The sequence below is a fragment of the Eucyclogobius newberryi genome, unplaced genomic scaffold, assembly GCF_026437365.1.
Source record: "Eucyclogobius newberryi isolate DKJ021-1_F unplaced genomic scaffold, fEucNew1.0.hap1 SCAF_12, whole genome shotgun sequence".
In the NCBI taxonomy this organism is placed as follows: domain Eukaryota; kingdom Metazoa; phylum Chordata; class Actinopteri; order Gobiiformes; family Gobiidae; genus Eucyclogobius; species Eucyclogobius newberryi.
In genome coordinates this window covers 34,939,631-34,967,203 of record NW_027315746.1, presented here as the reverse complement: position 1 = coordinate 34,967,203, position 27,573 = coordinate 34,939,631, and the positions used below count along the sequence as shown (strand labels likewise).

At 44.3% G+C, this 27,573-nt stretch overlaps 1 protein-coding gene across 1 annotated transcript in view; it reads left to right on the top strand.

The window, feature by feature from the left end:
- The first annotated feature begins 4,498 nt into the window (after positions 1-4,498).
- The window catches only part of LOC140355876 (ADAMTS-like protein 2), a 68,317-nt gene continuing 45,242 nt past the window's right edge, over positions 4,499-27,573 (top strand). Inside the window, exons 1-6 of the mRNA XM_072440516.1 lie at positions 4,499-4,534; positions 4,579-4,683; positions 4,913-5,251; positions 8,621-8,724; positions 25,734-25,809; positions 27,355-27,457. Of these exons, the coding sequence (XP_072296617.1) occupies positions 4,499-4,534; positions 4,579-4,683; positions 4,913-5,251; positions 8,621-8,724; positions 25,734-25,809; positions 27,355-27,457 (763 nt within the window). The remainder of the gene's footprint in view (positions 4,535-4,578; positions 4,684-4,912; positions 5,252-8,620; positions 8,725-25,733; positions 25,810-27,354; positions 27,458-27,573) is intronic.

The following is a 27,573-nucleotide window of genomic DNA, read 5'->3' as shown; positions in this document are numbered from 1 at the left end:
ATCTGGGTACATCTGGGTACATCTGGGCACACCAGGGCACACCAGGGCACACCAGGGCACACCAGGGCACACCAGGGCACATCTGGGTACATCTGGGTACATCTGGGTACATCTGGGCACACCAGGGCACACCTGGGCACACCTGGGCACACCTGGGCACACCTGGGCACACCTGGGCACACCTGGGCACACCTGGGCACACCTGGGCACACCTGGGCAGGCTTAAGTCTTTATTCTGCACACAGGATGTTGCATCAGCTCTGGCTGCTCAATGCACGGCTCAGAACGTTTCTATTGGATTCTATTGGCTTGTTATTTGTTCCCCCAAAAAGTGATTTTGCAATAAAAAGCAGCTCAAGTGTATTTGACGCCCAAACACAATATATTTGACTTGTACAGAAATATACATACATTTTATACAACACTTTTCCCCCCAAAATAATTGTTAAATAGTAAAAAAACGTAAATATCAGGTTAAAATCTAACAACAATTTGATAAGAAATGTGAATAAGAAGTCATGACTTTATGTTCTACTGCTTTTGTGCAGCCTTTTCCCATCCAGCCCAGTCCAGACACATCTATATCTATATCTATATCCTGATCTATATATCCTGATCTATATATCCTGATCTATATATCCTGATCTATATCTATATCCTCATCACTGTCCTTCAGTTGTTGTTGAAGAAATGTCCTGAACATGGGGCTCTGTTTATCACAGTTGTAGTTCTTATTCTGCAGCACATTGTAGTCCAGTGGTGGGATTCACTTTACATTTCCATGAATCCTGCAGGTGTCATCAGTGTTGCTTCAACAGATTTTTTATTTCACTCAACTTTTCCATACTTATAGTAAATATACTCTTGATACTTTGACACGTGAGAAAAGCAGCTCAGGGAACAAACCAGCTGCACATGTCTCTGGCCTTGTCATTCAAACCATTTTATTACCACATTTTATGATATCATTATTGTTCATTATTATTTGTTTGAGAGCAAAACTGCAAAACCAGAGCAGCTAAACATCATATTTAATATTAATATTTCAGTCATTTTAATCATTGTGACCTTTTTGGATAGAAGAGCTCCAAAGTGACACACAGCATGTTTAGATATAAAGTGCATTTGTCAGAAAGTTGTTAGTTTATAATTTTAGAGTTAAATGTGCTGGTGGAGAAAACCTGAGCTTTACAGTCGTACCACCATCTGATGGACTCAGTATTGTCCAATGCTCTGATCGCATCTGTCTGTCACGTTTCTAAAGACCGTTGTTGTGTGAGGCTGTAGTTTGGCCTGTTGGCGTCACCTGCTTGTTCCTATGGAGACAGATGCTGTGGAACGTTCTAGGTAAAGCAATTACATAGTGCGACTCTAGATGTGATCGTGGAGTCACATCCTGTAATGTATTTGACAAACTCCGTAGCCACGTTTGGACTGGCCCCGGCCCCCAGACCAGCTCCATGTCCAGGGCCTGGATCTGGGCCCCGAGGCAGAGCTCTGTCACAAGAGCCACTGACGTCATCCAAACATATTTACTCATGTTTCTTAAAGGTGCCATAACATGCTTGTTTTCACCTTTCGTAGTCTATCCTAAGTGTATAATTGATAATAATAAGGGTTGTGCAACACCCTTAACATAATAGTTAAGAAATATCACCCAGACCTTGGACCCCCTCACCAACCCGGAAATGCACCCTAACCCTTGTGAAGAGCCATCTGGCTCCCCCGCCCAACCCGTGACGTAGTCTCAGAGCGCGTGTGTGCCCTGCCCAACCTGTGACGTAGTCTCAGAGCGCGTGTGTGCCCCGCCCAACCCGTGACGTAGTCTCAGAGAGAGCGTGTGTGCCCCGCCCACCTGTGACGTAGCCCCACAGCTGTCTGCTCCGCGCGACTGAGTGAGAAACGATAGAATTTCAGATCAACACTACTTTGAGACTAAATAAATCTGGTGTTTATTCTACAGCGTGCGCAGAACAGATAGATCTATCTATCTATCTATCTCTCTATCTCTCTATCTCTCTATCTCTATATCTCTATATCTCTATATATCTCTATATATCTATATATATCTATATATATATATATCTCTATATATATATATATATATCTATATATATATATATATCTCTCTATATATATATATATATATCTATATATATATATATATCTCTCTATATATATATATATATATATATATATATATATATATATATATATATATATATATATATATATATATATATATATATATATATATATATATCTCTATATATATATATATATATATATATATATATATATATATATATATCTATATATATCTATATATATATAGAGATATATCTATATATATCTATATATATCTATATATATCTATATATATATAAATAAATAAATAAATAAATATATAATTTATTTATTTATTTATATATATATATATATATATATATATATAATATTATAATATATATATATATATATATATATATATTATACTATTATATATATATATATATATATATTATACTATACTAATATATATATATATATATATATATATATATATATATTATACTATACTAATATATATATATATATATATATATATTATACTATACTAATATATATATATATATATATATATATATATATATATATATATATACATACATACACATATACATATACTCAAGACTGCTCTTCTTTAGGAGAGGCTTTATGACCACAGTTTTCAAAGACATTGGGAATGTTCCAGATTGAAGCGACATGTTAACTATGTGAGTGATGGTGCTAACAAACTGTTCAGCACAGACTTTAGAAATGAACTCAGACTGGTGATGACCTTATGGACAGTTTTGTCAGTTACAGGTGCAAAGTGAGTTAGTTCTAAGTGTCTTGGTGGTTTTAGGGTAATTTTTTGCATTGTGGGATTTATAGCATTTTTAATGCTCTGAACTTTGTCATTAAAGAATAATGCAAACTCATTACACTTGGATGTTGAAATGAGTTCTAACGGCAGCTGAGCTGGAGGGTTTGTTCATCTGTTACTGTGGCAACAGGACACGCCAGTTGTTACTGCAGCTTCCAATTATTTCAGAGAAATATCTTTCCCTAGTTCTACATAAAATGAGGTTGTACATGTTCAGATTATCTTTGTAAATCTCTTTTTGAACCTGGAGCTTTGACTTGCGTCATTTCCGTTCGGCCCTGCGGCACTCCCTTTTCTGTGCCCTGACCGAATCATCATTTCTCCACGGCGCCTTCAGCTTATTTTGAACCATTTTAGCCTTTATAGGGGCGATGGTGTCCAGAACATTCAAAACACTCGATGTAACAGAGTTCAACAAATCATTTACATTAGAACATGAGACATTTTCAAAATTAACATTTCCATAAACAGTGCACCTGTGCCATCATTTATGTGTCTCCTCTGAACAGCTGCAGGACCAGCCTCTGACCAGCTGCAGGACCAGCCTCTGAACAGCTGCAGGACCAGCCGGTGGTTTGGGAGAAACAGACATGTCAAAGAAGACACAGAAATGATCAGACAGAGCAACATCGATCACATTGACATTTGAAATATTTACCCCCTTTGTAATTATGAGATCTAGAGTGTGTCCTTTGCTGTGGGTGGGGCCACTCTGCTGTGGGTGGGGCCACTCTGCTGTGGGTGGGGCAACTCTGCTGTGGGCGGGCCACTCACATGCTGATGCTGTTTCAAGGACAGCATCAAGCTCTTTAGCGTTTCTGTCACAAATTTTTTTCACATGCACATTGAAATCACCTGTAATGACCAAACCATCAAAGTCTGTGCATACGACTTAACGTAACACCGGTTCTTTGACAACAGTGAGGTGTTTCACTCTGGGCAGCGCGGTGGGTGAATACAGGGTTAGGCAGACATCCTCTAGGCATCTCATGCTTATTCTTTCAGTCTTTTAACTTGTTGGCTGTACATATTGCACATTCAGACACATAGAAATCAATTTATAATTTAAATCCAAAATAGGCAGCACATTTAAAATGTATCGGTTTCAGGATCAAAACAGAAATTCCTGTTGCTGCACTGCAAAGGGATTCAAATGATTAGATATTTTTTTCTTGAATTTACTAGGCGATACTCGCATGTATAGTGACTTGAGGGGACTTGACTTTATGGTGACCCGACTTGACTTTCTTGACCCTCGTGACCAGGTGACTTACTTGTGACTTGCACACAGGAGACTTACTCCAACCTCTGTGAGTTAGCATCAGTGGAAATACACAAGATCAAGTCAGTGTTTGGTGAGAAATGTTTAACAACGAGAACCAGTGGAAATATGCCACATGTGTCCCCACGGCTGACGACACATCTCACACATGTGCCGGCAAGAGGACACAGTTATAAAGTCAAGTGCACGTCCTAATGACGTCACAGAGACAATATAGTAAATTAAATGGCTAAAGTAATAATTCTATGAGAAACTGTGAGTTCTGACACTGCCCTCTCTAGATTAGCATGGCAGATTTGTTCACATTCATCTTTGTGATTGAGGTTTTCTGAGCTTTGTACCCTTTGTGTCAAACTTGAATCCTCAGACTAAGCACCTGATGGTTCGAGTCAACTCTTTTGGACTGTTTGTGTCTGAGCCCATCGTTATTCCTCAAAGGCTAAAGCAGTGGGACTTCTGTGTTCCATTCTGTGTGCTCTTCTATATGGCGGCTGGGTGCTAGCCAGAGGGTGTATGGCACAAGCCTGTGGAGGCTTGTTCAGGACCACAACACAACGGTGTCTAGTTGGACTCAGAACACATAGTAAATGTTTAGTTCCAACACCCGCTTCTGATTGACTAATCGGTCAAGAGCATGTCTTAAGTCGACTACAACCCTATTGTGATGTTTACAGTATTTGCTGCTGTGGTGTGTTTGTCAGGACAGAAGTGACGGGAAACTGGAGCTTCACAGGACGTCTCTACAGCCGCACGGGACGTCTCTACAGCCGCTGGGGACGTCTCTACAGCCGCACGGGACGTCTCTACAGCCACTGGGGACGTCTCTACAGCCGCACGGGACGTCTCTACAGCCGCTGGGGACGTCTCTACAGCCGCACGGGACGTCTCTACAGCCACTGGGGACGTCTCTACAGCCGCTGGGGACGTCTCTACAGCCGCACGGGACGTCTCTACAGCAGCACGGGACGTCTCTAAAGCCACACGGGACGTCTCTACAGCCGCACGGCCGAACTGTGCACAGTGTGAAAGCATCCAGCAAGGTACTGTCAACACACACAGATAAACAGATACCAGTAAAAAATAATCCCAATCACAACACCAGCCTGTGGGCCAGTGGATCTGAACAAGGATATTTATGTCAAGAGCAGGATTTGAAATTCCGACCTTTTCTTTTGATCAGAAGATGAGTACTTTACCACTGAGCTACTGCAAAAGGCATCCTGTGATGCGAGTAGCTGGGGGGAGTGGACCGCCGAGCTGTGATGGGGCAGTGGATGAACATCGCTACACGTGCTTTATTAAAGGCGTAATGGACGATTTTTTGCCTATTTGAGAACTCAAGCGGAAGTGTGCATGCCACTCCCCCGTGCACATGCCACTCCCCCGTGCACATGCCACTCCCCCGTGCACAAGCCTCACTGCTGCACGTGCGTTTGTTTATTAGCGCGACCAGGGCCGGCCCAGCCTATAAGCGAACTAAGCAGCCGCGTAGGGCCCCGAGGCTTTAATAGGGCCCCCAATCTGGCAACCCGTCTTATGCGAAGTGCAAGCGCAGCGTGCGCCACTAGTGTAGTAGCGCTGCTGGCGCGGCAGCGCACACAGCGGTAACATATAACGCACAAACCACATTTATTTGTAATGACAATCTGGCAACCAAGACACCAAACCTGCTCTGATTGGTCAACTTCATTGTGCGCGAGGAGAACGAGAGCAAAACATAAACACAACACAACGTGGTCCCTGCGTGGTCCTCATGTCCAGAGGAATATATCCCCCCGATGCCGAAAAACGAAAGAAGAAACTTTTTGACGATGTAAAGAAACTGCAAACTCAACAACACTCTCCAGGTATTGAACTTCTCTTACAAAGAGACGGTTAATGCTGCTGTTTGAAACAACACGATTCTGTCACGTTAGTTCGATTAGGCTGGAGGCGACGAGAGCTCTGCCCCGCGCATAATAATATGTCTGAATGAAGATAATAAGTTTAACATTTACACCAGCCCGGTAGTGTTAGCTGCAGGTGAGGCCGGTGAGGGGCGTCTATGCCCCGGTCACTAAGAGGCGGAGATCCGACGAACCTCTGACGTGAGACTTTGGAGTGAACAGTGTGCGGCCCCTGTCCCGGGCCCCTGTCCCGGGCCCCTGTGCAGCCTCAGTCAGAGATGAGCGGTTTGAGTTTGCGTCCCTCTCTCTCACATCTCCATGTGTCAGATCAATCGTGACTCGTGATGTCTGTTTTACTTCTTAACGTGCAATAAGAGGAACGTAAAGGTTTATGCACGTAAGGTCCATCAGCCAATCACATCGCAGCATTGTTTCATGCAGGAGTCCAGTGTGTGATGTTCTGATCAGAACAAACATTTATATTGTAATTAACTTTTAATAGAGCAATAAAACATTTAAATTTATTTAAAAAGCATCATTAGACTATTTGTTATAAATTATAATAAATTGATAGTGAAAAATAACCAGACATATTATGATTACGTCTGTTATAGAATAATACTATATATTTTTATATAAAAGTGGCAAAGCTGCAGAAACGCAGTCTCTTCACAATAGCGAGGTTTGGACCTTCACTTCTCGTTCTGTTCATTCTCTGGGAATAACATGTTTGCACTGTTTTATCAGTGTTAATTGTTAATCAATGCTTATGCCATTTGTTTAATTTAATATAACTTGTTTTGTCACTTTAGCAAGAAGGAACAGTTGGGAGCTGTAAAAGATAAATTAGTAAGGATAACTATTAATTTTACATTTTCAGTTAAAATGAATCAATTTGATCATAATTATTTTTCATAGCCAATATTGTATTGAGTAATTAAGTACACTAATGTATTAATAACTGGCTTTAATCACTTTCTCCTGGCACAGGTTCATCACATCATCATTTTATAGCATTACAACCTCAACATTTTACTCTTACTTTAGCCGGCTGGACCACATTAAAATGCAGCAGAAGACCCAAGAAAGGTCTGAAAATCTCTAGGGGAGGGCCCCCAGACCCCCCCTGTTTATTAATTTAAACTAATGTGCTAATGCGGCTGTCGACCCTTAACGCCCACAAATACGCCCAAAAACATATCTGGGACGTGTGTTATTTGTACAGGGAGTAGAGGTGATGTCAGCGGAATACCAAGTTGCATTGTGGGATTTAAGTTATCCATATTTGAGCTTGTGAGGTGCTGAGAATAAACTAACTGGCAAACAGATGCCCTGGAGTTTTGGTGCGCTTTGTTTGCGTTGAAGAAAGTTCCCATATGTGAATTGTTCACTGACAATGGCAATAAAACTGATTCTGATGACGTGGTGAGGGGCCCCCCAAAAATGTTTTTGCTTAGGGCCCCCTGAAGGCTTGGGCCGGCCCTGAGCGCGACGGATCGCATCATCGCTCGTCTCCGTAGATTTCCGTCTCTTCTGAGCTCGAACTGTGTTTCTCTGTCTTCATTTTGTCCCGTACACTGAGGGAACTATATTATGATAGATCCATGCGCTTAGACACAGGGAAACATGCTGCTCTCCTGGGGACGAGCCAGACCGAGGCTGCAGGTGAACGAGGCTCTGCAGGTGAGCAGTAGGTGCGTCCTATGATTGATACGTGGCAGGACTAATCGGCAGTCCACGCCACGAGGAAATGAGACTCAGATTCGGCGCCAAAAAATCGTCCATTCCACCTTTAAAGTGCTCTAATACCACTTGTAGGAGCCATTTTGTCACTATCGTTTGGGGTTCATTTGGGTCACACTGGGGATGTGTTTTGGAAGTTGCTGACCTTTATTTAATACAGACACCAGGGCGCGGTGCGAAGGAAAAGTCTACATTAACGCACAGGTGTTTAGGTGTTGGGTGATTGGGTCACACGGTTTTTACCGCTTTCATGGAACTGAGTGGGCGATCCTCTACTTTTCTCCAGTATTCTTCACTTGTGCCGTTCATCCATTCTCCACCTTCTCATATGCTTCATTTGGTCTGGGAGCATCTACTTTAAATGTTTATATAATCAAGATTTCAATCAAAGTTTGACTATTAGGACAATCTGGACACTGAAACGCGTTAGACCTGGATCCCCTGGCACCCAGCAACCACCACAAAGGTTAGGACTAAGCTGTCGTTACACAACTAAAAGGGCAGTTGCATAATTACGTTGCCATTGGCATTAGTTGATCTGACACATTATTTGTCTGTACAAGTCATGTGCGACTACATTTAAAGTGCCACTAGTCAAAAAGGTTAGTCGAGAGTTAATGCATCTTCTCTCTGATCTGAATGGTCACTACTTAAAGTCCAGCACTTGCACAGTCATGAATCGTTTTGTGGAAGAGAAGGCGCTGAACATGAGTCATGGCTTGAACACATAAAACAACACGAAAAATATCTGAGGTCCTATTCTTCCATGTTGTGCTGCAGGAGGAGGTTTTCCAGTGGTGGGGCGAGTGGTCGAGCTGGTCGTCCTGCTCACGGAGCTGTGGAGGCGGGGTCCGCAGTCAGGAGAGGCACTGCCTCATCCAGAGGTAACACATGTACACACTCTGCAACAGTATGCTGGGCTCCACGTTAAGGGTTGTCTGCTCTGCCCGGGCAATTCAACTTTTTGTCTGGGCATGTGCTCTGCTCTCCTTAGTTGCCCAAATGGGCAAGTGAAAATACAGTGGCAAAGTCTCTCAACCAAAAAAATGGCAAATTATTTTCTTAAATATTATAAAGTTATTTTATTACTTGGTTTACGGATTTTTAAATGAAATATATTGAACAGGCGGGCGAAATATAAATACAAGTATAATTTCAATTTCCAAAGATTTTTTTTCCCCGGGTTTTCCCAAAGGGAGTGTCTACAGAGCCGCGAAACTGCCATGTTATTTTTTGCCGCGGCTCCTGAAACTGCTGGGCTATTTGACCGCGCCAGGTTAGAGTTAAGGTTAAGGTTATGGTTAGGGTTAGGGTTAGCCATGAGGCTATATGGCCGTGCCGCGGCTCTCGAAACTGCTGGGCTATTTGACCAGCCATGGCCTTTCCTAAAAGGCACCACAGGAGGGGGGGGGAGGGGGAGACGCGGCGCGCAGGAGCGTGTAACAGTAGATTTAGCGTGTTTTGCATTGGTAGAACTGACGCTTCTAAGTGTACAGCCTTAATCATGGCAAAACACGCTGGAGAAAATGTGGTAAACGGGTTTAAAATGTGTATTTGCGATATAAAGGAGTTAGCGCTGACAGAGAAACGGGCGCACGCGTCTTCTCATGCTCTCCCGGGGCCGCACGCAGGTTCCGTCACAGACTCACGCAGGATTTTGACGAAAAATTGCTTCACGTGCTCTTATCTTTTGACTTAATACCGCTTTTTACATTTAATTTGAAGCTATTTTGCGTTGTCGGCGGTACTTTGTAAAAAAAAATTATAATAATTTATTTTATTTATATATTGTAGAAATCAATCATCTAAGTGCGGCGGATCCGTAAACCAAGTAATAAAATCACTAAGGCCTAAAGTTTACTTTGCGAACACCCCAAGGCGTCCGTGCAGTCTCAGCACATTGTCCTCGCGCTGTGCTCGTGGCAGTGTGCATGAAAGGTCTACCCCAGCATCTGCCTTAAAGGTTGATAGTGCACCACCATTTTTATCATTAAATAGAGCTGAAAATGAACATCATATCATCTTGGTTGAGCTTGAGTTTTTGATCACTAAAATAAGACTTGTCTTTTTGTCTTTTCCCTCTCTGCTCTGCCAGGCCACAAAGATGCCCTGGAGTGTCTCAGAGGGTGGGTGGAGGGAGGGTAGGTGGAGGGAGGGTCTCAATGAAAGGCACTGAATATACAATGTCTATTCTCTATTTTTCATTTTTGTTAAAATCTTTGTTCTTTTGATTGGGTTCAGTGCCATTCATATTGAGGGATGCTACTTGTGACACTTCTGGGTAGATTGAATTGAACGTACCGTTGATAACTCTTAATGTTTTTTTTTTTTAATCTCTGGTCGAAACAACAAACTTACACAAGAACTTTAGAAACACAGAACCACTGAAAGGGTAAAAAGGAAAACAAAAGGGTTCATGCTGGAAACTGGCACAACGAACCCAAAACCTGAACAAGAAAAAGATTGTTAAAGTCCTAATGAAAGAATGGTGTTCAGAGCACATGCTTTTTCCCTTCAAAAGTCACAGAAGAGTTGCGGGGGAAAGAGGATCCATGTCTCAGTTTTCTCCTCATGAGCTCCTCACAGATGTGGTGGGACTTTTGCCGTTGTTGACAAACCTCGTATGGAATATCTGGAACAAAGAAGACACTCTTGCCTTTGTACTGGAGTCTCCTTTAACCCTGGAGGTCTCCTTTAACCCTTGCAGCCTTCAAGATACATTCCTTCACGCGTAGTCTCCTGCCTGGGGGGAGTGGCCTCCTGCCTGGGGGGAGTGGCCTCCTGCCTGAGGGGAGTGGCCTCCTGCCTGAGGGGAGTGGCCTCCTGCCTGAAGGGAGTGGCCTCCTGCCTGATGGGAGTGGCCTCCTGCCTGAAGGGAGTGGCCTCCTGCCTGAGGGGAGTGGCTCAAATAGTCCATGTCCAGGGTGAGAAGGGTCGGCTGTGATCAGACCTGCTCGTCCCAGAGTCCTGGAGACGTACAGGTCCTGCAGAGATGGAAGTCTGTAGCAGATCACCTTCTCAGCAGAGGGCGCTATAGTCTCTGTTTGTCCCTGGCTGTGGCTCCAGCGTACCACACGGTGATGGAGGAGGTGATGGAGGAGGTGATGAAAGAGGTGATGAAAGAGGTGATGAAAGAGGTGATGAAAGAGGTGATGGAAGAGGTGATGGAAGAGGTGATGGAAGAGGTGATGAAAGAGGTGATGGAAGAGGTGATGGAAGAGGTGATGGAGGAGGTGAGGAGGGACTCAATGATGGCCGTGTAGAACTGCACCATCATCTCCGCTGGCAGCTTTGCTTTCCTCAGCTGCTGCAGGAAGTACATCCTCTGCTGGGCCTTCTTGATGAGGAGCTGATGGTGGCTCCTCCCACTTGAGGTCCTGGTGATGGTGGTGCAGAGGAAGTGGAGGGAGTCCACAGTGGAGATGGGGGAGTCTGAGACTTTCCTGAAGTCCACGATCATCTCCACTGTCTTCTGGGCATTGAACTCCAGGTTGTTACCGCTGCACCAGCCGCTCCACCTCCTGTAACAGACTCATCCCCGTCTGAGATGAGCCCCATGAGGGTGGTGTCGTCCACAAACTTGATCAGTTTTACGGCGTTGTGGCTGGAGGTGCAGCAGTTTGTGTACAGGAAGAAGAGCAGGGGAGAAAGTACACAGCGCTGTGGAACTCCTGTGCTGATAGTCCAATAGTCCGAGTCTGATAAGTGCCGCACGCACGGCCTCTGAACCATCAGGAAGTAAGTGCTCCCCCTGCAGGTGGAGTCAGCGCTCCCCCTGCAGGTGGAGTCAGCGCTCCCCCTGCAGGTGGAGTCAGCGCTCCCCCTGCAGGTGGAGTCAGCGCTCCCCCTGCAGGTGGAGTCAGCGCTCCTCCTGCAGGTGGAGTCAGGCACGATGAGCTGGGAGAGCTTGTCCTGGAGCAGAGCAGGAGGTGGTGTTGATGCAGAGCTGAAGTCCACAAACAGGATCCTGGTGTAGGTTCCTGGGGAGTCCAGGTGCTGCAGGTGAAGTGGAGAGCCAGGTTGGTGGTGTTGTCCACAGACCTGTTGGCTCTGTAGAAGAACTGCAGGGGTCCAGCAGGGGGAGGTGAAGGACTTGAGGTGGGGCAAGACAGGTAAGTCAGTGCTCTCCCCAAAATATTTTAAAGGGATGGTAAATATACCTTATACGGGGTCGCATTTTCCTCCAAGGATGGTTTAATGTACCTTCATTATTTCCAAAGGTACATGCACCATAAAGATACTATTACATGGTGTACAGGCCTATCCACCATCAAGACATTTGAATACTGGCTTCCCAAAACTTAATGGAATCATGGAAATGATAAACACAAAGACATAGTCATTTAAATGTATTACCAGAGAGCACTGTTTCATAATACACAATTTTATTCACAATTTTGGTATGTAATGAAAATGTGTACAGTTTTAGCTCGTGGGTGAAGGCAGTATTATAATATTATAATGCTGAACTCATTTAGTCACATCAACTCTTCTTGTCCTTTTCATCGATTGGACACAGGCCTCATAGTCAGGATCATCATTAGTGTATATCTTTAATTGCTCCAAGAGCTGCGTCTTGATTTTTTTTTTTTTTTTTTTATCTTTACGGGGTTTGTTCAGTTGTTTCAGGTAGTGCGTAGGTACGTCACTCAAGCGTAATCTCTGGTTGCTGCCCCGAGTTTTGCTGCAAACACATTTTCAGCTTTTCCAACTTTTCTGCGTCTGCCGCTCTGGACGCTTTGATCGCGCTGGACAAGGGTCCAAAATGCAGGATTTGGCTGCAAAAATGCTCAAAACGCGATGCAAAAACGCTGGACGCCCAAGACGCAGGTCCACATAGACTCTGAATGTAAACTGGACACTTTGACACCGCGGAGTGAACACTGCTTCAGACTTGTTTATTTGAAGTAGTATTTTAATGATGGCACTACCTAAAATATGGGATGAAGTTGGGTTTTAGGGATGGTTTATTTTCCCCCTATGTCAAGTCTGATGGCGGGCCATTTTGATTTATCATTGTTAGGGATGGCGTCCCCGCCATCTCTGTATTTACGTAGCGAGACCCCTGGACGTCAGTGCCACAGGTCTGAAGTCATTAAGTCCAGTGATCCGGGGCTTCTTGGGGACAGAGACAATGACTCCAGGAGGTGTTAAAATGCCAGTGAAGACAGGGCCCAGCTCGCCTGCACAGCGTCTTAAGGTGGCCGGGGTGACACCGTCTGGCCCAGCAGCTTTTTGTGGGTTGGATATCCGAAATAGTCTGCACACATCCTGTTCCTGAACTGTGAGAGGGGGGGAGGTGGTGGTGGTGGTGGTGGGTGGGTGGGTGGTGGTGGTGGGGGGGGGGGGGGTTGGGATGGCAGAGGTGGCCACAGTGGGGGAGGGGGTTGTCAAATCTACAGTAGAAGGAGTTGAGTTGCTGGGCCAGTATTCTGTTGTCTATGGTTGAGGGGGCTCTGGGCTTGTAGTTGGTGGGAAGCCGGAGCCCACTTTACACAGAGGCGGGGTTGTTGTTTGAGAACTACTGCTTCAGATGCGTATTGTACTGAGATCTAGCTCTCGACACCTCCTTGCTACATCCATACTTCACATATTTTTATTGCTCTCTATCACCGGCCCTGTGCGCTGCCTCCTGCTGCCTCAACTGCGGTGCGTGATGGTATAATGTCCTCACAGAATCTAATGTATGACGTCACAGTGTCCGTGTACTCATCCAAACTATCTGTGGCACCTCTGAAAACCTCCCGGTCTCTAAAGTCCAAAGACGCACAAAGCTCCTCCACTGCCTCTTTGGTCCACTCTCGATGAAGGCAAGGCAAGGCAAGTTTATTTGTTGAGCACATTTCATACACAAGGCAATTCAAAGTGCTTCACAGCAGGAAAAATGCATTCAAATCACAAAGAAATTACAGAAACAGAAATACAATAAAATTTACTAAATTAAAAATTATCAATCCAACTGATTTTCTAAACTAATAAAATCACAAACAAAAGAGAAGAGTGCAAAGAAAAAAATCCTTTCAGTCACATGCGCAGCTAAACAACAGTTTTTAGCTTAGATTTGAACATTGTCAGAGTAGAACCTGTCTCACATCTTCAGGAAGACTGTTCCAGATTTTAGCTGCATAAAACTGAAACGCAGATTCCCCATGTTTTGTCCTGACTCTGGCACCAGCAGGAGGCCGGTCCATGTTTAGTCCTGACTCTGGGCACCAGCAGGAGGCCGGTCCATGTTTAGTCCTGACTCTGGCACCAGCAGGAGGCCGGTCCATGTTTAGTCCTGACTCTGGCACCAGCAGGAGGCCGGTCCATGTTTAGTCCTGACTCTGGGCACCAGCAGGAGGCCGGTCCATGTTTAGTCCTGACTCTGGCACCAGCAGGAGGCCGGTCCATGTTTAGTCCTGACTCTGGGCACCAGCAGGAGGCTGGTCCATGTTTAGTCCTGACTCTGGCACCAGCAGGAGGCCGGTCCATGTTTAGTCCTGACTCTGGCACCAGCAGGAGGCCGGTCCATGTTTAGTCCTGACTCTGGCACCAGCAGGAGGCCGGTCCATGTTTAGTCCTGACTCTGGGCACCAGCAGGAGGCCGGTCCATGTTTAGTCCTGACTCTGGCACCAGCAGGAGGCCGGTCCATGTTTAGTTCTGACTCTGGCACCAGCAGGAGGCCGGTCCATGTTTAGTCCTGACTCTGGGCACCAGCAGGAGGCCGGTCCCTGAGGTCCTCAGAGTCCGAGATGGTTCATATGGCACTAACATATCCAAGATGTACTTTAGTGCTAGGCCATGGAGAGACTTGTACACAAGCAGAGCTGCTTTAAAGTCTCTTCTCTGAGCCACAGGGGGCTGTGATGGTACTACCTGGTTCTAGTCAGGACTAATGTGATGGTACTTCCTGGTTCTAGTCAGGACTAATGTGATGGTACTTCCTGGTTCTAGTCAGGACTAATGTGATGGTACTTCCTGGTTCTAGTCAGGACTAATGTGATGGTACTACCTGGTTCTAGTCGGGACTAATGTGATGGTACTTCCTGGTTCTAGTCGGGACTAATGTGATGGTACTTCCTGGTTCTAGTCGGGACTAATGTGATGGTACTTCCTGGTTCTAGTCGGGACTAATGTGATGGTACTTCCTGGTTCTAGTCGGGACTAATGTGATGGTACTTCCTGGTTCTAGTCAGGACTAATGTGATGGTACTTCCTGGTTCTAGTCAGGACTAATGTGATGGTACTTCCTGGTTCTAGTCGGGACTAATGTGATGGTACTTCCTGGTTCTAGTCGGGACTAATGTGATGGTACTTCCTGGTTCTAGTCGGGACTAATGTGATGGTACTTCCTGGTTCTAGTCGGGACTAATGTGATGGTACTTCCTGGTTCTAGTCAGGACTAATGTGATGGTACTTCCTGGTTCTAGTCGGGACTAATGTGATGGTACTTCCTGGTTCTAGTCAGGACTAATGTGATGGTACTTCCTGGTTCTAGTCAGGACTAATGTGATGGTACTTCCTGGTTCTAGTGAGGACTAATGTGATGGTACTTCCTGGTTCTAGTCAGGACTAATGTGATGGTACTTCCTGGTTCTAGTCAGGACTAATGTGATGGTACTTCCTGGTTCTAGTCAGGACTAATGTGATGGTACTTCCTGGTTCTAGTCAGGACTAATGTGATGGTACTTCCTGGTTCTAGTCAGGACTAATGTGATGGTACTTCCTGGTTCTAGTCAGGACTAATGTGATGGTACTTCCTGGTTCTAGTCAGGACTAATGTTATGGTACTTCCTGGTTCTAGTCAGGACTAATGTGATGGTACTTCCTGGTTCTAGTCAGGACTAATGTGATGGTACTTCCTGGTTCTAGTCAGGACTAATGTGATGGTACTTCCTGGTTCTAGTCAGGACTAATGTGATGGTACTTCCTGGTTCTAGTCAGGACTAATGTGATGGTACTTCCTGGTTCTAGTCAGGACTAATGTGATGGTACTTCCTGGTTCTAGTCAGGACTAATGTGATGGTACTTCCTGGTTCTAGTCAGGACTAATGTTATGGTACTTCCTGGTTCTAGTCAGGACTAATGTGATGGTACTTCCTGGTTCTAGTCAGGACTAATGTGATGGTACTTCCTGGTTCTAGTCAGGACCCGAGCAGCAGCGTTCTGGATGAACTGCAGCTGTTTTACAGCTCGTTTGGAGAGACCAGTGAGCGGTCGTTACTGTCTAATCTACTGGAGACAAACACATGGATAAGTCTCTCTAAATCTGGATTTGACACTATATTTTTGATTTTGACAATGTTTTTTAGATGGTAAAAAGCTGCTGATGTTATTGATTTGACGTTAAAGTTCAAGTCTGAGTCCATTATTACCCCCAGATTTATAACTTGGTTTGTAGGTTTTAGAGCGAGACTCTGGAGGTGACGCTGACACTTTCTCTTTGTTTCTGTGACAAAGACGATGATTTCAGTCTTGTCTGAGTTCAGCTGGAGAAAGTTGTTCTGCTCCACACACTGATCTGTTGGATGCAGTGACAGAGTGAATCCACTGGTCCATATTCACCTGCGACAGTGAAACATAGATCTGACTCGTCTGCATAATTGTGATAGGACACATTTTCACTGCGTATCAACTGACCTAACGGCAGCATGTAGAGGTTGAACAGAAGGGGACCCAGGACTGACCCTTGGGACACTCCACAGGTCTGAGACACAAAGTATTTCCTGTCTTCCAGATGGGACCATAACCAGTTTAGGGCGGGGCCAGTGATGCCCACCCAGTCCTCTAGTCTCTGTAAGAGGGTCACATGATGAACAGTGTCAAAAGCAGCATAAGATCCAACAGAATTAAGACTGAAGCTTTCAGTGTTGTCCCTCTCTTCACCCTCCGGGACCCCTGAGATTGTTTCTGTGGGACCTGGACTCCAAATCCAGAACCTTCTTCTCCGCCTGCAGTTTTCCCACCTCTTCTTTCAGCTCACTCAGCTCACCCGTGTGGTCGTGGATGCGATGCTTTGGTTCTGCCACACGTCTGTCGATTCCATTCATTCTGCTTTCTCATGTCCAACTCTATTTTATTGAAACACGCAGAGTTTTCAGCCTCTATTTCAGCTCTTATTGACGCCATCTTGCGCTTCAATGTGATCAGCATCTCCACCACCTGCTCAAGCGCTATGTCATCCACGCCGTCTGCTGGAGGCCCTCCATAGAGAACCCGGTCACAGACCCCCTCTCTGAACCTGGAGGTGGGCGAGCCTCTGGGTTTTGCGTTACAATCTGTCATCTTAGATTGTTTGGATGTTGAAAGATTATTTTCTTTGTTTTTTCTGCTTAGTCAGCTCTTAAAGCATCTTGCTCCTTGACACTTTTTCGTTGAGGGGATTTTTTTGTTGAAGTTTTGGTGCAAATTTTGCAGAGAGACAATGTGATGTGGCCCTGTGTCATACCGGAGGTTCTCCCATTACATCTCAATATCAAGGAATAAGCTATGTAGGTGGCTCCATGTATGAAGTATCTAACTTGTTCTACTAGGGATGTACCGCTAGGACGGACCGGATCTGGACTTGTAAAAACGTTTCGGTTCAGCTCCAAAAAAAACGAAACCCGGTGATTCGGTTCTGGACTCATATAAAATCTAGCACTCACATTCTATATCCTTTTTGTTCTAGAATCCAAACCATCTTAAACCTTCCATTGATCGCGAAATTCGCGCTGGCAAAGACGTAAACACTGCCATGCACCGCCGTCAATAGCGCACACGGACCCTAATTAGTGACGCACGCGTCTTCAGGGCAGAAGATGAACACGGCGAAATAAGTTTAAAGATGCGAGAGACAGCGCGGTGTGTATCCACGTGCGAACACTGAAGTGAAGACTGTGAGATCGCTGGCTTTATTTGAACTGTTTTAAGCTGTGGTCACGTGCGATGTTGTGATTGTTAAAGGGGCGGGGTCAGCGTGTTAAAGGGGGGGGGTCAGCGTGGTCCTGGTGTAAATATGAATGAAATAACTTAAGTGTTATGTTGTGGTGTGATGTATTTAGCATTAAGTAAATACTAAGTCAAAGTAATATTGCTTAATTGCTGCATTCATTAATTGGAGTTTATATTTTGTATTAGTATTTTGTATTTGTATTCTACTGTTGTTAAATATGGTCTGGTGTTTAATGCTGCTAATATGATGTATTATTTTGATGTGTTGTGTAAAATATTTTCATATTCTACTTTTGATACTGCTAAGTTGATGCTTTTATAGTGATTCAAGTTGACTTTTATGCTAGTTTTTGTAACTCTGTTATTTTACACTGTGACTTTATTATTGACACTGGTGTTTTGTCTGTTTGAATGTTTTATCTGACTTTTGATGCTAATGGATCTGAACATTAAAGAGTGAAATGTGTCTAAAGACAAAACATTGTATCAGATGAAACGGCTGCTTTGACCCTTGACCCAGACTGACCCTGTCAACAACACTCAACATGCTCTTGTTGTTGAGTTGAGTCTTAGCTCGTAGCTTGTGATTTGTAAGTTGTAAATTCTGTTAAAAACAGTGAATAAATCAGACAAGTTGAGTTTCTTTCAATCTGCAGTTAAGCCTTGTGTTTGATAGTCGTCCTTGTTCATGTGTCTTCAGCTTAATTTAGCGAAGTGTCTTGTGTTATGCTGTTGTAACATTATGTAAATATGGCCTGATTTAGGTCCGGACCTGAACCTAAACCTCTGGATTTGAATCCGGACTTGAACCTGAACACGGGTTTAGGTCTGCAACCCTATGTTCTACTCATAATCACTTTAAGGAAGAAACAATCCTGCTGACTTACCTGCTGAATCTTTTATTTACAGGCGACGAGGCCATGCTTTGGCCACTAGGCCTTCATCAGGCATTGGCCTTGTTTCGTCATTTAATTTAGCGTTATACACGCCGTTTCCTATGTCCCTGCTGTAGAACATGATGTGTTCACATATTATCAATCTGAGATGGATCGGGAGAAGGCGAAACATTCAGTCGCGAACTTGAAGCTGATGAGAGAAAAGATATCTACCTACAAAACCATCTACATCCATCTACAATGCACAATTCAGTGGTGTCTGCTTTGGCTTCTGCGCCACACCCCAATGCTCCCCTGTCATTGGCCCTTCACACCTTTGTCTTGTAGGGGAGCAACACACTCATCACTGCCTGCCTTTTGCCTTGTTCTTCATGTGGAGTTTGGGTCCTTCTCCTTTGCTTCCACTTCCGGGTGATCTTGGGGTTCCCTCGTTGTCTTTCCTTCTGGAGTCTAGAAAAGGTCCATTTGGTCTTATGTCTTTAGAATAGAAAAGCTTTATTTAAGTCTTGGAAATGAATCTTCGGATCATCATCACATAAAAACAACATAAAACATCAATAGAAACATTTGTACAAGAGGTAAAAATCTGTTCATTTCTGTATCTCACATTTGCCCAATCCCACTGCAATATTTATATTCTATATTCCTTCCTTTTTAGAACATGTCTAACCAGGTCGCCTGCATCGCCGTAGGACTGTAGGCATGTCATCTTAATGATGACTAAAAGATGAGTTCTGAACTAAAAGATGAGTTCTGAACTAAAAGATGAGTTCTGAACTAAAAGATGAGTTCTGAACTAAAAGATGAGTTCTGAACTAAAAGATGAGTTCTGAACTAAAAGATGAGTTCTGAACTAAAAGATGAATTATGAACTAAAAGATGAGTTCTGAACTAAAAGATGAATTATGAACTAAAAGATGAGTTCTGAACTAAAAGATGAATTATGAACTAAAAGATGAGTTCTGAACTAAAAGAATCCCATTAAAACTCCACAATGTTAGTATCTCTGTCCTCTGCATAGTTCACATCAGGAAAGTGCAATGTTTGCTGGATTATACTAACAAATGCAGACACAGAATTATGATAGTTTGGATTATGATGATTAAAACATGTCGTCCAAATATTCATGACATAATAATTGCTAAAGCGTAGTGTGTTAAAGGGCCCATTGTCCTGTGGTGTGCACATAAAGGAGACGGGAGCAGTGTAATGTGGATCTGAGACTCCTTGCAGTGACCTATGACCTCTCTCTGTCAGGGAACGGAAGTTTGTGTCAGTGCTTATTCCCTTCAGCGTGAGCCCCGTCCTGCTCACTCTGCAGAAGTCATCCAGTGTCTAATATAGTACAAATATGTTCTACTTTAACACAATAAAATTGCAATTGGCTTTGGAGAAACATCTTCTAGAATAAAAAAAAAACATTAAATTCCTCCAAAATAAGTAATTTGAATATAAAGGTATTTAATGTGTATTTTTTAAAATAAGTATAATGTGATTGTTCTGCGCTTTATTGGTTTACTTTAAGGTCAATTTGTGTTATAATGTAATACTTCAACTAACTATTAGCTCAGTAGTTAGCTAGTCAGCGGTAGGGCTACAATTTGTAAAAAACATTTAATTGGGATTTTTCTCACAAGAATTGTGATTATGATTAGATTTGCAATTGATGTTTTGATGATAGGATTGAAATAAGCCTATGAACTGACTCCTAAAAGACTCTTTGCATCTTTTACAGATGTAAACTATAGTTGGCAGTTTTTGTGTGGAATTAGACAAGATATTACATTTAGTGTGGATGAATTGTTGGCACTTCAAAAATTGCTGCCTTTGTAATTTACTAATTGTGTCCATTCAAATAGCGATTTGGATTGGATTGTGATTCATCTTGTAGCTCTGGTCAGAGGTTAATGTACATTACATACATTGTCCAACTCAAGTTGAAATATGGGAACTGAAGGCCTGAATAGTTGATGAAAACAAAAATAGTTTATTCTTTTTGACATTTTGATTTAATAATGCCACTGACTTATATATTATATGTTATATATGTGTGTATATATAGGTTTTTATGTGTTTTAGAATCTGTATTGTCCAGAGAACAATTACCATTATGAAAATAAGCCGTTGCAGCCCAACTCTGTCTAAGACATTTATCCTATGCACCTTTTCGCACACATTTCTGATGAATTGAAATGTTTTGTCTGAAAGTCATTATTGAGATAATCCCAACATCTACCACAGGTAGGGAGGGGCACAGCCAGTTCTAAACCCAGCTGCACCGCACCATTCCCCTAAACAGAAAGTACAATTTATTCAATTATTCCGCTTGTTTTCTTTCAGTTGCTTGATCAGTGATGCATCTGTGCACATCGGGCGAACTGTCTAACATACATGGCCACTTAATAAGGCGGGCTCTAGTCTGGAAGGGGCCTTTTCATTCCCTCTGTTGTGTTTCCGAGCTTCCTCTCCTCTCGCTTCTTTTGTCTGAGCGCCCTTAACTCTGTCCCCCTTTGTGCCGGGGTCGCCTTTCTCTCCGCTTCCTGTCCAGCGTTCATCACCTTTCACCAATTAGACATGACACTCTTCCACAGTGAACTCGGGCTCACCCCGGGCTGCTGTCTCCGCTGCTTTACGGTCTAAACACTGGAGGATGTGTGCAGCCGGGGAGAGGAGGGGGGGATGCTAACACGCTAATGAAACACAGATGCATTAAGTCCATGTTGGCGTTCTGGGGGGGTTGTCATAAACTACAGCTCTTCTTCACAGACCTCTGCTGTTCTGTTCCACACATGTTTGCTGTTGGGAGGGAAACTGTAGGACTGACACTCGACATGTGTTTCAGTGTTCTGCTCTAATCAAACCCGGCTGTGGCTCTGAACACGCTGATGCTGTTGTGGAGGTGGACATTTAAGGATCATACCATATTTATTTACTGAGTGGTGCTCATTCCACTGTAAATGATAATATATGATCTGCAGAAAGATACAGGTCATATGGTCAAGATGAATACTATAGTGGCAGTAAAATAAGGATTCTTATTTTGAGGACTGCAAATTCTACAAATAATCTATTGATCTTTTTTCTGTTGCGCTCTGAAATTCAAGGCTATGGAACTGGGACTATTTGGAGGTATTAATGGTGCTTAAATTACAAAAGCAGCCTGTGCTCTTCCTGGTTTGACTAAAGGAACCACAATCACAACTCAACCTGGGACAATATTCTGTTTATAATTTAACAATATATTGCAGTACAGCTTTTTGGTGAGACGCAGATTGTATTGGAAACAATATTTCACAGTAAATAGTGGACATAATTGTCGACATGGTGGCTGAGGAGCTAACATTTTGGCCTCACAGCAAGAAGGTTGCAGGTTTGACTCCCACGTGGTTTTCCTCCGGGCTCTGGTCAACCCAAAACATGCACAAGGAGTTAAATCATCCGCTGGTCCTGACCAAGACTCAAGATCTGGAGACATGAGCCTTGAGCTCCTGACAGTAAAGGGACAATCGAGTGCAGTCATCGACCTGACCAGACCTCACGCTGTGAGAGTCATTTACAAAGACGTTTTGGTCTGGAATCCAACCCAGTCGCTCCAATATCCAAAGGGAGTGATTGACAGGCGGTTTTACCAATCAGACAAACGCATTGTCCGTTCGTGTCTCAACAAACATGGAGGACTACGAGCAAAGAATAAATCTGCATGTGAGAGACACGTGAGACAAAGTCTTCTGCATGTGAGAGAAACGTGACACAAAGTCTTCTACATGTGAGAGACACGTGACACAAAGTCTTCTACATGTGAGAGACACGTGACACAAAGTCTTTTGCATGTGAGAGACACGTGACACAAAGTCTTCTGCATGTGAGAGACACGTGAGACAAAGTCTTCTACATGTGAGAGACACGTGAGACAAAGTCTTCTGCATGTGAGAGACACGTGACACACAGTCTTCTGCATGTGAGAGACACGTGACACAAAGTCTTCTACATGTGAGAGACACGTGACACAAAGTCTTCTGCATGTGAGAGACACGTGACACAAAGTCTTCTGCATGTGAGAGACACGTGACACAAAGTCTTCTGCATGTGAGAGACACGTGAGACAAAGTCTTCTGTATGTGAGAGACACGTGACACAAAGTCTTCTGTATGTGAGAGACACGTGACACAAAGTCTTCTACATGTGAGAGACACGTGACACAAAGTCTTTTGCATGTGAGAGACACGTGAGACAAAGTCTTCTGCATGTGAGAGACACATGATACAGTCTTCTGTATGTGAGAGACACGTGACACAAAGTCTTCTACATGTGAGACACGTGACACAAAGTCTTTTGCATGTGAGAGACACGTGAGACAAAGTCTTCTGCATGTGAGAGACACGTGACACAAAGTCTTCTGCATGTGAGAGACACGTGACACAAAGTCTTTTGCATGTGAGAGACACGTGAGACAAAGTCTTCTGCATGTGAGAGACACGTGACACAAAGTCTTCTGCATGTGAGAGACACATGACACAAAGTCTTTTGCATGTGAGAGACACGTGAGACAAAGTCTTCTACATGTGAGAGACACGTGACACAAAGTCTTCTACATGTGAGAGACACGTGACACAAAGTCTTCTGCATGTGAGAGACACGTGAGACAAAGTCTGCATTTGAGAGACACGTGACACAAAGTCTTCTGCATGTGAGAGACACATGATACAGTCTTCTGTATGTGAGAGACACGTGAGACAAAGTCTTCTACATGTGAGAGACACGTGACACAAAGTCTTCTGCATGTGAGAGACACGTGACACAAAGTCTTTTGCATGTGAGAGACACGTGAGACAAAGTCTTCTGCATGTGAGAGACACATGATACAGTCTTCTGTATGTGAGAGACACGTGAGACAAAGTCTTCTACATGTGAGACACGTGACACAAAGTCTTTTGCATGTGAGAGACACGTGAGACAAAGTCTTCTGCATGTGAGACACGTGACACAAAGTCTTCTGCATGTGAGAGACACGTGACACAAAGTCTTCTGCATGTGAGAGACACATGATACAGTCTTCTGTATGTGAGAGACACGTGACACAAAGTCTTCTACATGTGAGACACGTGACACAAAGTCTTTTGCATGTGAGAGACACGTGAGACAAAGTCTTCTGCATGTGAGAGACACGTGACACAAAGTCTTCTGCATGTGAGAGACACGTGACACAAAGTCTTTTGCATGTGAGAGACACGTGAGACAAAGTCTTTTGCATGTGAGAGACACGTGACACAAAGTCTTCTGCATGTGAGAGACACGTGACACAAAGTCTTCTGCATGTGAGAGACACATGACACAAAGTCTTCTGCATGTGAGAGACACGTGATACAGTCTTCTGCCTGTGAGAGACACGTGACACAAAGTCTTCTGCATGTGAGAGACACATGATACAGTCTTCTGTATGTGAGAGACACGTGACACAAAGTCTTCTACATGTGAGAGACACGTGACACAAAGTCTTCTGCATGTGAGAGACACGTGAGACAAAGTCTTCTGCATTTGAGAGACACGTGACACAAAGTCTTCTGCATGTGAGAGACACATGATACAGTCTTCTGTATGTGAGAGACACGTGAGACAAAGTCTTCTACATGTGAGAGACACGTGAGACAAAGTCTTCTACATGTGAGAGACACGTGACACAAAGTCTTCTACATGTGAGAGACACGTGACACAAAGTCTTCTGCATGTGAGAGACACGTAACACAAAGTCTTCTGCATGTGAGACACGTGACACAAAGTCTTCTGCATGTGAGACACGTGACACAAAGTCTTCTGCATGTGGACAGAATGTGGGCGGGGCTGGCTGCTCAGGTCATTCATGAGTTCTGTCTCTTTACAACAGCCGCACTTGATCTGCCAAACACTGTAACATCATTTATGTGTAAATTGGACTTTCTGCTGACGATGTCACAGACAAAGCTGGTGTTGGTGCTGATTGGTTTAAAATACTTTTAATACTTTAACACATGCCCCGCCCTCACAAACCCTTTGTTGATCTCTGCATTCAGGAATGTCACAGTTTCAGACAATGAGACCGGGGTAGACCACCCAAGCACAGCCGAGTGTAATCATTGAACGTTATAATCGATTTGAGGTCAATATCTGGGGACGGAAAGAGTTCATGTTTGACCTAAAATGTAAATGCTACATATTGTCGTTACAGATGATGTTATTTTTGTACTTCATATTTTAGAGCCAGTGACATTAAACAATGAGATCCTTTTGTACTGAAGACGAACATGCATTTGTCCTGATTCACTCTTCATGAACTGCAGGTGGTTCTTGTGGATGTTTGTCCTGCTCAGGTGAAGTCAAGTGCCTGAAGACTAAACAGTTTACAGAAGAGCAGCTGTGCAGCGCTCGCTTTGGCCTGTGATCACTCTGCTCAGTCTGACTGCACCCAATGGACCCAATAGTGTTTCACCTGCCTGACCCGCCAGCCCGCCCACATTCTGTTCCAATGCGTAAGGGTCTGGACCCCGAGTCAGAGCCAATGAAGTCGACGGTCCTCCATTCACCGACCAATCCCAGGCCGAGGTTTGAACGCGTCACACTGAGATACAGAAGTAACGCTTTCCACCCCCGTTCAAAAACATTCAAGATGGCGGACCCGGCTCGTGACCCGGCTCGTGACCCGGCCCGTGACCCGGCCCGTGACCCGGCCCGTGACCCGCTCTACTCGCCGTGATGAACGTGCGTTAGATGCGGTTATGCGAAGGGCGTCATCGTGATTCAGGAGACATTTTCTGCGTTCAGGACGGATAACGTGGAACACGCCTTGTTGACATGGGCTACGTAATATCCGGTTAAGCGTGTCGCGTTTTTTGCGTCACTTCTGGGTTTATGTGATTGGTTCTGTCTCTGTTCTAAACTCCGCCCTCTAAACGCAGCGGTCGAGCCCCAGAACCTCAGGTTTAGATAAGTAGTTGGGAACGGCTGGTCAGGTGTTTCACAGGGGCCCTCAAGCTTCACAGGGGCCCTCAAGCTTCACAGGGGCCCTCAAACTCTGGATTATCTGTGAATACCTTTGTTGTCCTTTCAGGCTGTCCACAAGTCAACATGGAAACAGTTCCTTCTGTCTGGGTTCTCCTAAAAAGTACCAGTTGTGTCCAGACCAGGTGAGCCCAGGTGGATGGTGTTTGTTTGTGACGTGGGTGGTGTTTGTTTGTGACGTGGATGGTGTTTGTTTGTGACGTGGGTGGTGTTTGTTTGTGACGTGGATGGTGTTTGTTTGTGACGTGGATGGTGTTTGTTTGTGACGTGGATGGTGTTTGTTTGTGACGTGGATGGTGTTTGTTTGTGACGTGGGTGGTGTTTGTTTGTGACGTGGATGGTGTTTGTTTGTGACGTGGATGGTGTTTGTTTGTGACGTGGGTGGTGTTTGTTTGTGACGTGGATGGTGTTTGTTTGTGACGTGGATGGTGTTTGTTTGTGACGTGGGTGGTGTTTGTTTGTGACGTGGGTGGTGTTTGTTTGTGACGTGGATGGTGTTTGTTTGTGACGTGGGTGGTGTTTGTTTGTGACGTGGATGGTGTTTGTTTGTGACGTGGATGGTGTTTGTTTGTGACGTGGATGGTGTTTGTTTGTGACGTGGATGGTGTTTGTTTGTGACGTGGATGGTGTTTGTTTGTGACGTGGATGGTGTTTGTTTGTGACGTGGATGGTGTTTGTTTGTGACGTGGATGGTGTTTGTTTGTGACGTGGATGGTGTTTGTTTGTGACGTGGGTGGTGTTTGTTTGTGACGTGGGTGGTGTTTGTTTGTGACGTGGATGGTGTTTGTTTGTGACGTGGGTGGTGTTTGTTTGTGACGTGGATGGTGTTTGTTTGTGACGTGGATGGTGTTTGTTTGTGACGTGGATGGTGTTTGTTTGTGACGTGGGTGGTGTTTGTTTGTGACGTGGGTGGTGTTTGTTTGTGACGTGGGTGGTGTTTGTGACGTGGATGGTGTTTGTTTGTGACGTGGGTGGTGTTTGTTTGTGACGTGGGTGGTGTTTGTTTGTGACGTGGATGGTGTTTGTTTGTGACGTGGATGGTGTTTGTTTGTGACGTGGATGGTGTTTGTTTGTGACGTGGGTGGTGTTTGTTTGTGACGTGGATGGTGTTTGTTTGTGACGTGCGTGGTGTTTGTTTGTGACGTGGGTGGTGTTTGTTTGTGACGTGGGTGGTGTTTGTTTGTGACGTGGGTGGTGTTTGTTTGTGACGTGGGTGGTGTTTGTTTGTGACGTGGATGGTGTTTGTTTGTGACGTGGGTGGTGTTTGTTTGTGACGTGGGTGGTGTTTGTTTGTGACGTGGATGGTGTTTGTTTGTGACGTGGGTGGTGTTTGTTTGTGACGTGGGTGGTGTTTGTTTGTGACGTGGGTGGTGTTTGTTTGTGACGTGGATGGTGTTTGTTTGTGACGTGGGTGGTGTTTGTTTGTGACGTGGGTGGTGTTTGTTTGTGACGTGGGTGGTGTTTGTTTGTGACGTGGATGGTGTTTGTTTGTGACGTGCGTGGTGTTTGTTTGTGACGTGGGTGGTGTTTGTTTGTGACGTGGGTGGTGTTTGTTTGTGACGTGGATGGTGTTTGTTTGTGACGTGGGTGGTGTTTGTTTGTGACGTGGGTGGTGTTTGTTTGTGACGTGGGTGGTGTTTGTTTGTCTCTGACTGGTGTGTGTTGTTCAGGTCTGTCCCAGCCACAGCACCAGCTTCAAACAGCATCAGTGTTCACGCTTTAACTCTAAATCCTTTGGCAGAAGATATTATCAGTGGATCCCTCTGTATCCAGGTAAAGACCATCTCTTCTACATTCAAAACTTAATCATTCAAATGTTTTCTGGTGAACTGACTCCAAACAAAGCCTTAAATCAAACTGGTGTCAGTGGTCTTTTATACGAACAAATC